Here is an 18297-nt window from a genome sequence, read left to right as displayed (position 1 = left end):
AAAAGCTTTGCCACTATACACGTGTTCTTCTGTGCCTACCTTACTTTTGAAGCAATCTCAGTCCCAAAATGATTGCTCCCTACACTGCTTGTAAGCTGATAAGGGCAAAGTTAATTCAGGCAAGCTTTGCACCCACTTCTGCTTACTGCTAAAAGTTTCCACTACCCCTGATCCCTTGCCCCTGATGATGACTGTATCCTGTGGGGACACAATCATCGCAAAATTGGCAAATCATAGTAGATGAATAAGTCAACAGAGTAGTTTTGCAGCCAATTAGATTTTCCAGCCCTTGTTTGTCATTAACACCAAATGTACTTCATGGTTTTGCTTCTGAGGCAATACTAAAAGCAATTCCAAGGCACAAGCATCCAGCAAATCAAATGCACTCTCATAAAAGCTTGGCATCCAAAAGTGACTCACCTTCGAAAGAATTTCATCATCACTGCCAGACGTCTGCACCTCACAATCAGCCTGCAAGTGAACATGTTTTCAATGCTTTGAATGCTCTCTAAAACTGGCAGCTATACCAAAACGCTTGTGCAAAGCTAACAGGCGCATCAGTGAACCAGAGATGTTAACATGCAAATGCAGTGTCTCTATCTACTGTATCTGAGAAACACAGTGTGTAGATTACATGAATATATGCACGGCTTTGATCACAAGCCCCTACGTACTCGGAATGCAGCACAGCATCTAACTAGACCGCTTGAATGTGCTTAAACCGTATATCAGCTGAAAGGCAAGCACTGTTGCTACAGACCGCTACGTCTTATTGCACATGTTCCAGTGCTCCGACACTCCACACAGCTTCCAGAGCAATGCACAGAGTTGGTGAGATGGAGTACAGCGCATGCACTCTCAGGGCAGTACATGTCCAACTCTGCCAACCTACACAAGTGGCACAGAAAATCTGCGGTCTTGACCTCTATTGCTACGCAACACTAGCAAGATGCAAGAGAGAGGCTTACCTTGGGCACCAGGCAGCCATCGGTCTGCACTGCATCAGTGACCTGACAACATAACCAATGTGTGAGCATGCAATTTAGCACACTGGCAAAATGAGTCCATAGCGAAAGCTTTACGAATTCGAGCTAAGGAAATGCAATGAAATATGCAATAATAAACGTAATTTAATTTTCTTTGTTGAGCATGCCATTTTTTTTTTCCTGTGATTACTTTTCTGCGCTCTTGTGACAGCAGAGTATGCACTGTTCACCGGTGGCATGTGTTTCAAAATCAACTTCAGGGGCAATAGAAACACCTGCACATTTTGCAACCTCTTCCCTCATGACTTGTTTGTTACGCTTCCTTAGCTGAGATATGAGCAACCAACTTGCCCACGAGTCTACAGCTGCATGAATAACATCTCCACACCAGAAAGTAAAAATCTGCTTTAAAAAAAACAGTACAATATTTATACAAGAGGCAGTCTTAAAATGCCCATTTCAAGACAATTAAACCAGGCATAGCCAAAACCAAGGTTGTGTAAAATTAATGAAGGAAATGTGGTCCAATGAATATGGTTGCTTTCAATGAAGTGAAAGGAGCCCCACAACACAAACAAGTCATCTTTAGTTTTCCACAAGACCAAACAGTTTGTCTGAAAAAGCTTTCAAGTCACAAAAAGTGGATAACAGCATTTGTACAAGAACAGAGTTTCATTGTTTTGACAATTCATAAAATAGCAGGTCCCAAGGGATTAACCACATTGTCATGAAAGCAGGTCGATGCTACTGGCTGAAGGGTCTCCTTTGAGGGACATTTGTCACTTCACTCTTGAGTTGTACATAAAGACTCTTTAGCTTATTTGTTTTGAAACTGAGAGGTGATAGGACTGCATGGACAATTTTCACTATTGCCCACGAAACCTTCACTTTGCGACACTACTTTAGGGCCGAGTAGGATATTATTGGATAAAGATTAAAGAGACCAACTGAAATTAATTTTAAAGCCTGCATGAGTTTTTACTAGCTGTGCACAGCGATTTTTTTTGGTCTCAAGCGCACTCGAAATGAACAGTAATTTTTTTCGAACTATTTCAAAAGCAAATATTTCTAGTACTGCTGGCACACAAAAAAGGTTAAACGGCACAATAATACGCATTTTCAAAATCATGTATTTTCCCAACACACAAGGCCATTACATAAAAAAAGAAAACAGTGCACTGATGCTTTGCCAAACTCACTACAGCTGTGTCGGCTTTCTGCCAAAATGGCCACTGAAAATTAGGGGAATCGACCTACACGCAGTGCTGACGTATTGTGGGGGGTGGGACCTCTGACAGCAGCTCTCAACTGCGACTACGTCGCTGTTAGGCCCGTACACATCACGCACCCCACTGGCATGAGGCGTAAGAAAGGGGCACTCATCTCCATGTGTTTCATGTTAGCTTCCCTTGATCCTTGCACGGTCGCGCTCGATTATAAAATTTCACGTGGAGAAGAGCGGCTGCAACAGCTGCTGTCAGCTCAGACTCATCCCATGAAAGTCATGGGAGCCACGCAGACACCTTGAAGAAGCAAATCTGGTCGCCGCACTTGCCCCCGCTCACGTCGGCTGCCACACGCATACACAGACCGACTCTAGCATACGCGCGGGCGCTTAGGCATACAGCACGCACACCTAGCTGGCAGGTGTTCACTGGGTCGAGGCTTTGGCTGCGCGCAGGATTGAGTACGCTGAACAGAAACCACACTAAGCAAGCGTTCCAGAAGCATCATTCACTCGAGACAAATAAAAAGATTTCGAATACCAAACTATCAAATCAAATATCGAATTAATTTACTTTTCTACCAAACATTCAATATTATCGGATCTTCGCACAGCCCTAGTTTTTACAGCATTCTCAATTTGCATTTTAGTGCCAGCTTGCTACGTGCATCAACAACAGCGCAATAACTTTGTTCACAACATGCTGCTTGTGCAAAAACTGTACAAAATATTTCTACACAGTTCTCATTCACTGATTACTCAAAAAAATTAACTAGGAAGAGTGTAAGAGGGCACTGAAATTAGGAAATTACATAAGAGAGCAAATGATAAGATCTGCTCAAGAAATGCAACAAAGTAAATGGCACCTTCACAAACTCTTCGGTCTGCATAGCAAAATCATCCTGCAAAAGAAAAATTCATCCCAAATGAGCAAAGGAGCCCACCATAGAGACTCCTTAGAACAGACTCTGCGGGTGTCAGCTCAAAACCAGGAACAAGGTACATTCATTCTGTCTTAGCTGCATCTCTCTTCGCATTGCAACAAAACTGTGAGAGAAGCCTGCTGTCACGTCAACTTTACAGGTGAAGTAAGCTTTACAATACAAACTGAACTCACATATTTTACCATAAATAACCAGAAAAGCAAACCGCAAAATGTGATCAAGAATGCCGGCACAACTTAAAGATTTCAATACAGAAAAGCACGAATAAGTAAAATAAAAGAGAAAATAAAGAAAAAATCACTTGTAAGCCTGCATGTCAAGAGTACCTATTGCATCAACCTGTGTGCAAACACACACCTACAAAGCAAATCTGTACACCTTCTCCAAACTTTAAAAGTAAAATAAGAACAATAGCATAAAGCTCCACAGAAAGTCTGCACATATCCCAATCAACTCCCAGAAAACGTTTTGTTTATTTCATACAACAGGGTCCGCAGCATAAGAAAGCGAAGTCTGGCATTCACTAGCTTCAACTCCCCGCAGTCAAACCCGATTATATCAACTTGGTTAGATCGAATTATCCTTTATATCAAACAATTTGTGAGCACCATAAAGCTGCAGCGTAAATGTACAGGAAAATCTACGGCGACATCGTACAAAAATTTGCCGCCATATCCGATCGATCGATCGAACTTAAGGCAATAGCGGGCGACTCAAGAAGCTGGCTTCTCCTCAACACACAAGTTTCCCCTCACGACATATAACACCGATCACGTGTCTTCATGGGCGTCCGGAGGGGGGGGGCAAGGGGGGGCGGCTGCACCCCCCTGGAAAATCCCTCACTCGAACTGGGAGTGATGGCCGCACGCCAGGGGCGGTGGTGCGCTCAGCCAAAAGGGTAAAAGCAGCCCCGCTTCCACGCTTTGGGTCACATCTGCGAAATGCCGCGTCCGGGCGCGCGTCGTTCCGCCGTTTTCAAACCACGCCACCGTCAGCTCTGCTGAAGGGCGACCTGTTGCAGACATACAGCGGCACCGGCGAGCATGTGTTTCGAGCCGTCTTGAGATGGGTGTCTGTTTCTTTGATCTCTAGAGAGATAGCGAGACGGAGGCAGACAGTGCACAGGGCACCTTGTTTTGGCCTTCGTCGCTCGCTATAATCAGGATACGTTCGTACGCCGGCCACCGATGAATTCTTCAGGAGGGAAGGACAAATAAGCCGTGTCCACCCCCGCTTTGTCGGGCTGCTCAGGGTCAAGCGGGCGATGAGTTGGCGCCGCCGCCGCCGCTCGCTGTCTCCTCCGATCCACGGGAGAGCGCAGTTCGGTAGAAGCGCCGCTTTCAGAATCTTCGGCAAAGGGGATTAGCTGCTTTTGTTCACGGCGACGCAGTCTCCAGAGGCGCCCCCACACCAGCGTTCCTTGCGTCTTCTCCGAAAACCAGCGCCTTTGGCCAACGCAGCCCGATGGCGCCTGCCTGGCTCGCCTGTCACCTCTGGCTGGGCCTCAAATCACAACAGCGCCCATGTACTGTGCGATGTCAGTGCATGGTAAAGAGACCCAGGTGGTCGACATCATCCGGAACTCTGTACTACTCCGTCCCTCATAGCCCGAGTCGTTTTGGGGCTCTGAACCCCATAAAAACACAAGAACAAATTTTCCGACCGGAGTGGCGAGTGTCCCTTCCCCTCGGAAGTCGCGCGGCGTTCCTTTCACCCCCAAAGTGCGCATTCGGGGATATTGCAGCAAGTAAGCCCTTGCACGTGTGCGCGCGCCTCTGTGTTTGTGCTTCGGTGTTTTTAGTGGCCAGTTGTCAACGAAGGTGAGAACAACCAAGACAGTGGACGAGAAAACGACGTGCGGCGAGCAGTGTGTGTGCGGTTGTTCGACTGTGCGGATGCGCGAGCAAGATGGAGCGAGGTGTATGAAGCTGCGAGCGTGCATTTATCTTGTAAAGAAGTTTTTGTTGTATATATAGTCATCTTTTGTTTTCAAAGTACGCGTTAAACCGTTTTTCCAATCAATGTGTATGATGAGTGTGCACCGAGAGCGTGTAATGAAGCACAGAAATGAATTATCACCCGTGTAATTGCGCAATTCGCCCAAAAAAATCCGAGGCGCCTACAGTTGCTGTTCAAGGAAGACTGACTAAGTGACTGTAGTTGCGTGTTTGTGAACATATTGTGCTGTGTGCTGGTCATCAATCCGGGTGAGTCGAGAACTCGTATGCAGCAAGACTGAGCACTCTTCTCCACGAAGTGATAGTATCTTTTTGCACTTTTTATTAATTGTAATTGCTTCTTCGTCGATAAACTCCAATGCATCTCTCCTAGCCACGCTTTAATTTGCTGTTTGTAATTTTTCTTTCGTGTCTGTATTTTACTTATTTATTTTTATTTATATATAAATAAATAAATTTACTCCGCAAATAGGGCCTTTTTGCAACGAACATACCTCCCCCCCCCCCCCTCCGGCGCCAACAACCAATGGGGCCCCCCCCTGCAAAAAATTCTGCGGACGCCCTTGCGTGTCTTGGCATGACGTCGACTTGTGACATCACACAAGTATGCATTCTGCACAGAACCACAAGGATCTATCTCACTTCTAAGAGCCACCAATGCAGAAGGCATGCACAGATAAGAATACAACTTACCATGCTCTCCCTCCGCGTGCATTCTTGCTCAAGCATTATGGAAAGGCTGGATATGGTTTCTTGCATGTTTTGATTGGCCTCCCTGCAAATGCAATGAAGACATTTAATTTTAATGCTATATATTCTTTTCTTGTGGGTTTACAAACAGTTGCACAGCATCAATCAGACTTCTCTTTATTTTTAACAAATGACCCGCTAAAAAGACCAGCCTTCAGCACGTTCGACATGTGTTGCAGTTCATATCACAATCGACAATCAAATGATTACAAAGTCGATTTCACTCAAGGGTGGCAAAATCGGCGAGTGGAATCCTTGGTGCTCATGCACTAAACCTGGAGGAGACAATTAAGCTCCACCTCAAGGGTATATGCAGTCATTTTTTCTACTTTACATTCACAGATCCCTGGGAGTCCTCACATCGCTCCAGGCGCATTGGTGTAGCGGTTAAGCGATGTGGCACTGGTCTGCAATGGCAGGTGCTGCCAACGGTGAGCCTTGTGCAACCCAGATTGCTCTTCCCGAGCAGCAAATCATTAATTAATTCAATTCCCACCTGCTATGGTGGGCAGTTTGCTCACAATCCGGTGGGTAGGTTATGATGACGCTGCAATGTCACGTGACCTAGGTGGCCCATCTGCCTCCTACTTTGCTTCTGGATTTTTTGCTCACGGTCAACAACGCTGCCGCTGGCCAGATTTTCTGCAACATGAGCTCTTTAACACTATCACGTTAAAAAACCTACCATGAATTCTTTTCAAGCAGAGTGCACAGCATTATCCATCATCATCATATCACTGTGATTTGTGAACTGCGCATAAGTAGACAATATTTGCACAACTTTTTCCAGCTAAGTTCAGATCTCCTATACTGTATCACATGCTTCCTGTGAACAGCAAGCGTATGATGGTGTGCATCACTTCGTGCTTCACTGCTCTCTTTGGAGTAGCCAGCAAATTATATTAATCAGCAAGCACCCTGGGTTACCTTAAGAGAGTGCCTCCCTTTCTGCTAAAGGCCAGGGGCTGCTCTTACAAAACTTGCACAGCAAAATATTTTCAGCTGTAAAGAATGTCACGTAACATCACAGCAACAAAACTGAATGTATAAGTTCTGTTCAGTTTCAGCGTCTGTGAACTTCACAGAATAAACAGATTCGTAAAGAAGCCAAGTGACCCACAAACAGAGGGCAGAGTAAACAAACTGCACAAAAAAAAAACTGCAGCCACACACCTGAATCTCTCTGCGTCATCCACTGCTGTAGCCTTTTCCTGGGCAAGACTGGCAAGCTCCTCTTTCTTTTCCTGATAGTTTTTCCAGAAAAGACAAGGAAGCATTTAGTGATGTGCACAATCACAATCAACAATTCTGAGCAACAGTCAAAATGAACAACAACAGTACCAACATTAACTATAATACATAATAAATTAACAGTTTCAGCATCCGCAGCATGAATATTTGAAAAGTGAAGTTTAGAGCGAACCAACTCCTAAGTATAGCAACAGCAATCAACACTCATAAGACCAACTTCAAGACAGGTCTGTGGAAAACATGGCAAGTAAAGCAAGCACAAACATGATATCTGGTTTCCTAAACAAAGCTTGAAGGTTTCCTAAACTTTCAAACTTCAAGGGTTTCAAGGGTTAATGGAAAATGAGCAACCGTTTGCTAGCCACAACCATGCTAAGGTGCAAACACCCAGTTGAGATATGAAAACAATGCTCAGACACTGTACACAAATGTAAATGGTAAACACTGAAAAGCATGCCTTGTGAGATTACTTTTCAAGTCAACTTAAAGCATTAGCGCCACTTTTGGTGATTTCAAGGCACCATTAAAGAAAAGTAATGGTTATCTAGGGGTGTGCGAATAGTGGTTTTTTGATTTGAAGCGAATTCGAAGCGAATAGCGATTTTCTTCGAATAATTTCGAAGCAAATAGTTCGAACAGTACTTCTGGCACTAAAAGGAGGCTGAGTGACAGTAGGCATTTCCAAAACCATTTATTTTCCCAACACACGATGCCATTACACACTGCACTGAGGCTTTATTTAAAACCACACTTCAAAATTTTAACACCTAGAGTGAATAACAATTTTTACTGGCAATTTATACTGGAAGAACAACTTTTACATTCCCAGACTTGCATTCCCTCGAGCAAGAATGGAAACGGCTGTACAAAACTCGCGCCGCAAGCGAAACGTCATTCGCACCGCTCGCGCGTCCTGGCAAAATTGTCCCCGGTAGTACTTCCGAGCAGCACTCAGCATCGCGCTTCCATCAAGAATGCTCTCAGCCTCCAACGTATCGGAGTGCCCGAGTTGCGGCAACGGAGTTCGGCACACCACCGAAGATGGCTCAATGCCCTGATTACGGCGGCGTTCCGTTCCCATCAACGCTCAAGCAGTCACAATAGCAAGAAAAGACGCCAGTCGTAGATGCCGAGCGTTAACGGCAGTAATCCTCCACGGGTGCACAATAAGCTTAGCGTTATCACACGCTAAAGGCGCCCTTCCCATTGACGCCCTTCCCATTGACGTAAGTATACACTTCGGCGACATCGAGTCGCCGCGCTGCCGCTGAATTTTTCGCGCCTCCGCCGGTAATATGATGGCTTGCTTGAAAGCTGCCGAGAACGGTCGCTCATGTTCCGTACGCATGATTCGTCACCTGACTGGGTGAAGCGATAGCGCGGTAGGGCTGCGCGTTTATCTTCGCATCTGTCCTATCTGGTAATCTTTTCCGCAACTCTAACGGGAAAAAAAATCGAGAGGCGGTGGAGCGGGCGCGGCTTCGGTGCTTATCTGATCTTCCAGCCAGCGTCCGCGGCGGACGCGGTTGTTGCGTTGTGTGACGCCAACACCACCTAGGTGACGCGCGTCTTTTTTCGTTTTTCTTTCTTTCCTCTTATCTTTGAACTCTCCTCTATCTGCACGTGGCAGCGGTGGTGGCTCGGCTAGAGCCAGCCGGCAGGCCCGTACACTTTCCTTTTCATCCTTCGCTCAGTCGCAACAACAACAACAACAGTAAACTGAGGTTTCTTGTTTTGAAGCTTAGACGACTGATGGCTGTGCTCTTCCTTCTTTGCGTCTGCCTCGACACGGTGGCAGCGACGCGGCTTATGGCAGCCTTAGTGCGGAGGCTCGGAGACGGCCAGAACGCAGGATCTTCCGCAAGAGCGCGTCGCCCTCACCTTTATTTCGTTTGTAGCTGGGTTCGCACCCCGACCTGGTTGTGATTCGTGTATTGACTGACCCCCGAGCGTTGAAAGCGCGATAAAAAAAAGCCATCTATGCGGCAATACTCGGAACTGAAACCACATAAAGCAAGCGGGCAAGCGCCCCAGAAACACTATTCGCGCGAGGCGAATACTTCGAAATTTCGAATACCGAGAATTCGGTTCGAAGCGAATATCGAATACCGTGCTATTCGATCGAATATTCGAAATTATCGAATATTCGCACACCCCCAAATTAAAGATATGAGAGCTGGAGTTTGTGGGGATTTACCGTAATTACCGTAAACAGGAACAACCACTGAACTTGCAGCAAACTGCTTTGAACACAGCCTCCAGAAGAAATGGTCAAAACACACGGTTTACTTTTTTACTAAGCTAGAGGCTGAAGATGCTATCCACCATCAACTTGCTGAATTTTTAATCAAAATGAAGCTTAAGCCTGCCCAATGATGCTCACACTTACACACCCACTCACCCCTCCGGTGCGGCTGCAGATTGAGCTGATCATTTAAAGATCAGGGCTGATCGATACTGACCACGTAAGTGCACGAATGAGTAAGGCTTCCCCATCATTAAAATTATTAACCAACTGTTCCACAGGAATCATGCTAGCCAAAGTGTCAAATAGAAAATGCATTGCTTGCTGGCCAAGCAAAAATATTGATTGATGTTTGAAGGTAATATCTTGCCAAGCACTGGACGAACAAAATGTACAAAGTGTGCCATCTCAAAGTTATACAAGTCCTTGCTTTAGGTGAATGTACGCATTCAAGTAGCCCACTTTTCACTGCAGAAGGATATGACAAGCACAGTTACAATCTCTTTCCTGGCAACAAGTTCACCATGTATAGAAAATGCAACAAAGACTATAAGCCTGCACTTTTAGTAAAGATACCAAGACGGTAGCCGTTATAAGCATGTAGTTCCACAGAATGATTTAGAACACTTGAGATGCCAGCAAGCAAGCCAAAAAAAAACTTGCTGCAGCAGTGTGTGCAATCTGTGCATATACAACAAGACGCTAGGTTATTAAGTATTAAAGGTTAAATTATTGAGGTTTAAAACTGTGCCCAGTCTTACTTGATAGGCACAAATAGCAAGCAAGCCAAGTCTGCAGGTTCTGCACCTCATTATTACACAACTGCATGCCACCAAATGCGTGCAAGCTTTTCACGCAAGCAAATCAGCCAGCCCGTCGCCTACCTGCAGCTCTCCTTCCAGCTGGGCAATCTGTGTGTCCTTATCGAGAAGCAGCAGGGCGGTCTTCTCTCGTTCTTCAGGCGAGACAACCTCCATCTGGGCCGCAGCCAGGGACTCCCTGGTGGCATGAGCACAGTGCAGTGCACCCGAAAATCATGCACACTGCTAGCACAACACATTCAGTCACACAGCCACGAGTTGAAGTAAATGCTTTAGGCCCCCCAGTGAAAGTTATGCCTTCTGTTAGTTAGCATGTGAGCACACCACTGAGAGTGTGTATGGTTATGGCCAAGGATCATCAAAGTTAGGCAGACTGAGATATACTTGCAAAAGGTCCTAGACAGGCTATGTGAGGTGCAAGCACAACAATGAGCTTCACTAGTGCCACACTCAGTTATGTGCAGCTAAGTGCAAGTTGCAAAGCAACATTCTGGTTATTGCAGAAAAAAAAAAGATACAGATGACAGTCACAAATAAAAACTCACTTGAGGGACTCAGCCTCAGCCCGCACTCGTGCTAGGTCATCAGCATGATCAGCAGCAAGCTGCTCAAAGTTGGTGATACCACTGCAGAGGCCCTCAATTTCAGCCTGCAGGTAGAAACCAGAGATATTATGTGGAGTTCACACATCATATGAATGTCCCGCCTCCGAGATGTGGTGTGGTGACAATGGCTCCTGTTTGCTGTGCGATATCAGTGCACATAAAAGAACCCCATGTGATTAGAAATAATCCCCATTCTCCATGCACTACGGCGTCCCTCACAGCTCTTAATGCAAATAGAAGCACGGGAAAAAGCATACCCTCTGCTCCATGATGACAGAGCCCATTTTTGCACAATCCGCGGACAGTCTCTGAAGTTCTTCTTCCTTCTTGGCCAATTCGTCACTCATGTTAGAGGTCAGTCGCTGGAAGTGGCTCCAGTGATCAAAGAACGAGCCTGTTTGCAAATGGAAAATGCCCTTCCTTGCATTGAGAATGGATATTTCTGCATGAAAATGCTCCAGAATTAAATAAACAAGTCCCATGCACAAGAACAGTGACAGCATCTCTCTCCTTCCAGAGGTGTTCTATATGAATAAGAGAAATAATAGACATTCTGTGCAAAGCTCAAGTCTACATCCCCTTGACATCATCTTCCCGATAGAAGAGTGGGGTATTTTTCACTTCTTTCCCTATGTGGCTGCTTTGTTTCCTGACAAAATCTTCTCTACGTATACATATGTATGTGTTGTCAGACCACATGGCACTAGTATTCACAACATGCATTTTGATTTGCCAAACATCAAAGGCAAAGATATTAGTACAATGAGGCCCACCAAGCACATTCGTAGACTGCGGACATCCATTATCTTTCACTCTACTTAACACAAGAAAAGGCTGAATACATTAGTCTAAACAAATAAGTAATACTGTGAGTCATCCTTGGGGGGGCTAATATGAAGAAGTAAGTTTTGGAAAGTTACAACTACCAATAGTAACACAGCCTCGACTTCTGACATCAGTTAAGCTAATCTGATGCGGCTCACTTATATTTTCTATTAAGGAACATGAGAACCTGTTGACAGGTGCATTTAAAATGCCATCCAGCAAAAAGTGATGTTTCCAAAAGCTGGCAGTGCTGAGAGCCAAACTGCAAAAAAATGTCGCAGTGGGCTACTCTCAGCTGCCAGACATCATCACAAGAGCCACAGCTTAGCTCCATCTACAAAATAACAGGTTATTAATATGCATTTCCTGTAACTCCAACAGCAGTCCCAATAGCACTAAAAGTAAAGAGTAGCATGTGTTTTCAATAACAGTACAGCTATCTTTTGCACCCAAGAAAGTCCTTGCCTGAAAAGAACACTAAGCCCCTGCTTAGATAGAAAACAGATTTAGTGCAATGACTGATGCATACTTTCTGAACTCAATGAAACCACACAATACCACTCTGCCACAGTGAAAAAATTTACACAAACAAAATATAAAACAAAATAAGGTGATGCACGGAACAAACTTCAGTTTTCCTACTTATAAAAGTGCAGCCCCAAGACTCTGACAGATCTCCAGCACAAAATGCACACCACATGCAAATACCGCATGCACATCATCCTGAGGGCGATTAGACACTAACACTGAGATGTGCCAGTTATCCAAGAATGTTGCAACACTGTCTTTGCCAGCAACTATGCCCAAAAAGAAAACAGAAATGTGGAACTCACGGATCCGTGTGCGCTGCTGCAACGCTTCCCTCACAACACTGGAACCAAGAGCAAGATCAGCAAGCAATGCAGTCGAATGCACATGCAATTTCCATTCACACAAGTGAAAGAGAAATCACACTGTAATGAGAACTCACCTCTGCAAAGTGGACTCAAAAGCATAGTGAGCTTCTGCACTTTCCCGTATCACTTCGCTCAACTTGTCCTTGACACGGGTAAGGCAACGCTGTGTTTCTTCTTGCGCTTTGTCGGCAACAGATTTCTGAATCATGAGGTCTTCGTAAAGATGTTCTTTTGCTTGCTATAGAAATAGAAGTGGATGCCACGCTAAATAAGCTATTATATCTCCATGAGAAACTATGCTAACTAGTGTGAGAATGCATGAACGGAAACAGCACGCAGTTAATTGGAGTGCTACTTTTATGAGCAGGCAGAAAAGAAAAGAAACCCATGTAACATATATGCTGTTGGCAAATGGCATTAACTAACTGACCTGAAGCTCATTGTAGTCCTCCTGTTTTTCTGCAAGGACTCTGTTTTCAGCCCTTAGGGCATCTAGAAACAGTGCAAAATGGTCACCATTACTTGTCAACGTATTATGATGCAACTGCTTAACTATATTCCACAGTGGTAAAGGTCGTGCAGCAACACTGCAAAAGGAAATGGCAATGCAGCACATATATTGCAGCTCCATTGCAAAGGTATTCAAGACCATTCCCTCCAACAGCAATTCCAGTCTGACTGCCCCTGCATATCCACAGCTCGCCAGTTTTAACGCGAAGAAATGCAGGGCCCCACCACTATTAAGCCTTCGAGCCATCACACACAGCAACCTCCTTCCAATGCTATGCGCGTCAAAATTACCTTCATGGTGCTTTAAACCACATGAATATTTTACGAAAAGTCTCTATTTAGTGTGCAGTTCAATATATCTATGTGAATGCAGATAACAGACAAATCAAAACATACTGACAGAGAGAGAGAAACCAAACCTTCGAAACTATACGATAAAAAAATAAGGAAAAATTTTTAAGCATACCTCTCTCTTCACTCAGAGATTCAATAGTGGTCTTCGAATCTCTTTCCCTGCAAAAAAGAAGAAAGGCTGTCAGATGCCCAATACATTGCAGGGAAAAGATAGAAGTTGTAATTTGAGAGCACAGATCTTCAACATAGTTACAGCCACCTGAATATATCCTATGCTGCATATGAAAAGGCAATCAAGGAAATAAGGTCCCATGATGAAGCAGCAAGAAAATAAAAAGCAGAACAAAATTACCTACCAATATACACTGGCATTCAGAAATTTGTATGCATGAGAACAAACATCATCTGAAATTCTTTGCGGACGCATTTGTCATTAGTGTACTGACACAAAAGGCTGAAAAGATGTTACCCCTTCAAACAGCAGAGCAATGCACCCAACATTCTAAAGACTGTATGCACATTTGTGAAAGAAAGTGAACCTCACTCACTCACTCACATGCTTCCTTCTCACAGTGGTGCTAGCCCATTGTTCTAAGGTGGTGCAGGCTGGGTAACACTATCGTTATTTCTGTTTTCTGTCCATTCTACTCTGTCAGAGGTGCTTGAGCTAGTCCCTTTATCCTAATTTGGTAAAACCCTCTCTCATTTATATATTATGGACATTAAAAGTAAACACAATGTACGTTTCTATCACAACCTTATAAGCAAGGATTAACTTTTGTCACATCAGTAGACTCGGCATACATCCACATCACGGCTGAAGAAAGGTATACTGCTAAAAGAGATGAACAGATACTTTGGGTATACATCTTGGCCACACTACATACTGAACTCCCATGCTGAAAAACTTTCAAGCGCCTCGCATATAATGCCTGTCCTCACAAATTAATGAGCTCAAACATACCACCAGCAAGCAAAATAGAAGCACCCATCTCAGACTGAATCAACATAAAGTAAGAATGGTCTATTTCACTACAACATAGTGGCAGCACATCACTTTGTTTTCCCTAATGGCAGCCATACACAAAAAAAATATAAATGTTTAAGGTTATTGGCTGAAATCTTCGTCCTGCAGTGGAGTCCTCACAGGAAGATGAAAACAGCAATATATGAGGGACGGGACGGCAAGCCTGTGGCTGCACTGAACCCTGTCCAACTTTTACCTCTCATGCAAGGAGCTGCATTCATCACTGAGCTGCTGCATGGCACTGTCTAAGGCCTCAAGAACTTTCACGACCGACCCATCGTCCAAGTCAGATGGGTCGCACAGCTTGCTGGCCAGCACTCGCAGTTGTGCAATGAGCTGGTCCTTCTCCTCCTGGGGTCAGGCATGACAAAAACAAAAGGCATTTCAAATGCAAACACATCTGAGCAAACAACGGTATAGAGATTACTTATGCATACGATGTCAGTAGCACAGAAAACCTATAAGCAGGCAACTATGGCTGTAAAACATGGCATTCGAACACATAGCCAGTTGCGGCTCACATTATCGCTTTGCAGCCTCAAGAGTGTCACAGTGTTTGGAATAATCTGATCAGGAGGCCCAGCTCCCTGTAGGCTGCAAGCACATCACGGCACTGCTGAGCAAAAGCCGAAAACCAGCTCCTCCTGCTCAGATACCTGCTTCTATGTTGGAGCTTTAAGAGGGGAAGCTCTACTCCATGCAAAATTTGATTTCCAATAGAGTGTCTCTGGATGACCTTGAAATACCCTTGCGATTCCTACCATAGCAAAGCGTTACTGTAAGCTGCATAAGGTGTACCATCTCTAGAAGGCTCATCATGACCCTTAAGGTCCAGCATGGTGGCATGGCCTTCGATCTTGACCTCGGGCCACCCGCAAAATTTGGCCTACCCCCCCCCCCCCCCCCCCCCTTTTGAAATTTTACCTTGGCAGATTTGGACCATAACTAATAACTAATGCCTAGCCATAACTGAGCAAGCCTGACATGACGAAGACCTCCAAATTTGGGCTGGGCCATTGCCAAACTTTGAACCTTGGCAATTTGGGAATCCTTTCGCACTACAATAGGTTTAACCAAGTTAAAACCTTGACAATTTTTTTGTTCCAAAACTCACTAATGATGTGCCTGCAAGTACACAGTGTTGCCACATGCCAACTTACAGCCACCTGCCAAACCTGAGAATGAATATTGTCTCTACAGGTTTAATTGCTCAGCCGAAATCATGAGGAACAAACCTTTTCAGTGTCGCGCTGGAACATCAGACTTCTGTTGTCCTCGAGCACATTCGAGTGTTCCTCAACGAGGCGCTGCATATTCTGGTGGCACTGGGCTGTGTGAGTGAGAGAGCACGAACAGCAGTTAGTCACTCCACAGAGCAACACCACGACTGACGCTGCTGTATGTGCAGTGTCCAGATGGTCAGGAATGCTGGCACGTCAAGCTGCCACACACCCACAAAACTGTACCACACAGTACTCAGCCTTATCAGCACATATAGAAGTCAGCAAGATAAGAAAATCAAAAGTAGCCATGGGACAATGTGCTGAAGCTCCCGTCTCCCTTTGGTTCCTCAAGAAAATGTGTTTAGGGTCTGGTCTTTGGGTAACGCATGGAAGTGTAACACCACCAGGTAATTATAAGTGGTCATGCTATTACATGTATCAGTGAAGAGCTATTGCACATTAACACCAACAGACAGATACGGCAATGTCTGATCGTGCAAATTTACGCAGGCAAGTTAATGTCTACTTCTGTCATTGGCACTCAACCAAAAAACCAACTTGAGGACTCTTAAAGCCCTCATAGTAGGGACCAGAAAATTGTGTGAGTGAAGTCAAGCATCACCATTGTCAGCCATTAGTGAATCAACCTGCAGCTGAAGATTATTGAGATGGCCCATCAGTATCTGGTTCGAAGACTCTGCATCCTTGCAAAGGTGCAACTGCATGTAGAAAGTGGTCATTTCATTCAGCTCACAATCTTTGTATATTGAATATAGAGTGCACAAAAATACACCTTGTAATCATGATGCCACAAAAATATCACTCCTACAAAATAACTTTTGTAGTTCACAGAATATCCTCCTAGTTTTCTTAGCATGGCAAGTAGCCATATAAAAATGAATTTGTGGAAGTAAATTTATAGTGCGTCATTTTGAATTCGGTTAGCACTGCACAAACCTCAAACGACTGAGTGTGAAACCTCTCTCAGGATCGTACTCATCCTCTTCTATGCTCATGGCATGCAACTTTCAGACATAATCTAACCTGTCCAGATTTTCTTTTTTTTTTATGCTACATGTAGACAGATTTGGCAAGTCAATGGCATGACCAAATATGATACCTTGTAGTCCAGTTCCTTTTTGCAGTTCTCGAGCTCTTCAGTCAAGTGACGGTTTTGCTTGGCCCACCTCACCTCTGGAAACATGGTGGGAGATGACAACAAAACCAAGTAACGTTGCCACACACAGTCTGCCACTGGAAGGCAACACAGGCCTACCAAGGTGCACCCATTCCTCCTTTCACTACAAAGCTGTCAATCAAGCGACATATCTCAACCACACTGCTTTTCTTTCACTGTGTTTTTTGCCTCGCCCTCTCAGTCAATCACAGAACTAGTGACCACTAAGTACCCGGACTTAGTGACCACTCCATTATGCTAAGCACATTTTCATTCCAAGTCCCAAGCCTGAAGAAAACCAAAAAAACACTTACGTTATACGACAAAGGTAACTACGCTGCCATGAACACAGAACTAGCCAATTTTGGGGCATGGTTCGTCCATGACTTTTCAAGCCGGTCAGTAGAAACTAACTGGTCTCTTTTCATACACAAAATGCATCAACTAATAGGCAAGCACATCCCTACTATCATGATCACAGAAAAATCATTGTCACCGTGGTTTAACAACGATCTGAAGTGCCTTAAAAACAAGAAGAAAAGGCTTTTCCGTACAGCCAGACGTGTGAACACTGACTGCTCATGGAAAAAGTACCTATGTGCTGAAAAAACATTCCAATCTCTGGTAAACCGAACTAAACGTTCCTTTTTTTCATCAGTATTACCTTCTATGCTTCGCACTAATCCTAACAAGTTTTGGAAATCCATTAATCCTTCACGCAACACACCCATTACTTTACATGATGAGGACCATAATCTCATTCCGGAACATGATGTCTGTCGCATTCTAAATTTTTTTTTCTGTTCAGTTTTTACTAACGAACCGGACGGCGAATTACCGCACTTCCCTGTCTTCGATCATCCAGCTATGCCAGACATTTTGTTCGATAGCAATGGTATTAGGAAACTAATTGAATCATTGAAAGTGTCATCGTCATCTGGCATTGATGGCTTGAACTTTAAAAGTGCTAAAAAATATTTCGCACATGGTTAGTGTCATTTTGTGCCATCTTTTTCAACAGTCATTATCATCAGGCGTGCTTCCGCAAGACTGGAAAATCATTAAGATCGTTCCAGTCCCCAAGAAAGGTTCATCGTTTTCATGTAAAAACTACCGCCCTATTTCTCTTACGAGCATCTGTTCAAAACTAATGGAACATGTTATTTATTCTCACATCGTTAAATTTTTAGTTTCGGTCAAGTTTTTTTCATCCTAACCAACACGGCTTCCTAAAAGGACTTTCCTGTGACACCCAACTAGCCCTTTTTATTAATGATCTTAGTTCTCATCTTGACTTAAACATTCCCGTTGACACGCTCTTCCTTGACTTTGAAAAAGCTTTTGATAAGGTACCCCACAAAAGATTACAACTAAAACTTTCACGTCTTAACATTAGCCACTTGGTGTTAAAATGGCTACAAATTTTTTTGACCAACAGAGAGCAATTTGTCTACGCTAACAAATCATCGTCACCTCTTTCCCCCGTTACTTCAGGTGTAC

At 44.3% G+C, this 18297-nt stretch overlaps 1 protein-coding gene across 9 annotated transcripts in view; it reads right to left on the bottom strand.

Annotated features, from left to right (window-relative positions):
• Positions 1 to 18297, bottom strand: part of LOC149363847 (uncharacterized) — a 51657-nt gene that overhangs the window by 18629 nt on the left and 14731 nt on the right. For 7 of the 9 annotated variants that reach the window (XM_089573799.1, XM_089573800.1, XM_089573797.1 and 4 more), the window contains 16 exons: positions 16741 to 16814; positions 16243 to 16339; positions 15633 to 15727; positions 14594 to 14748; positions 13483 to 13529; positions 12937 to 12998; positions 12581 to 12744; positions 12444 to 12481; positions 11043 to 11179; positions 10726 to 10829; positions 10244 to 10358; positions 7037 to 7107; positions 5807 to 5888; positions 3078 to 3113; positions 969 to 1010; positions 421 to 471 (listed from right to left, as the gene is read on the bottom strand). In XM_089573799.1, the coding sequence (XP_089429925.1) occupies positions 421 to 471; positions 969 to 1010; positions 3078 to 3113; positions 5807 to 5888; positions 7037 to 7107; positions 10244 to 10358; positions 10726 to 10829; positions 11043 to 11179; positions 12444 to 12481; positions 12581 to 12744; positions 12937 to 12998; positions 13483 to 13529; positions 14594 to 14748; positions 15633 to 15727; positions 16243 to 16339; positions 16741 to 16814 (1370 nt within the window). The remainder of the gene's footprint in view (positions 1 to 420; positions 472 to 968; positions 1011 to 3077; positions 3114 to 5806; positions 5889 to 7036; positions 7108 to 10243; positions 10359 to 10725; positions 10830 to 11042; positions 11180 to 12443; positions 12482 to 12580; positions 12745 to 12936; positions 12999 to 13482; positions 13530 to 14593; positions 14749 to 15632; positions 15728 to 16242; positions 16340 to 16740; positions 16815 to 18297) is intronic. The other 2 variants (XM_089573795.1, XM_089573803.1) reach the window with 1 other exon arrangement.

The sequence above is a fragment of the Amblyomma mixtum genome, chromosome 2 (genome assembly GCF_055824585.1).
Source record: "Amblyomma mixtum isolate Tamu chromosome 2, ASM5582458v1, whole genome shotgun sequence".
NCBI classification, from domain to species: domain Eukaryota; kingdom Metazoa; phylum Arthropoda; class Arachnida; order Ixodida; family Ixodidae; genus Amblyomma; species Amblyomma mixtum.
Note: the sequence above shows the minus strand (reverse complement) of the source record. Positions and strands in the feature narration are given on the sequence as shown.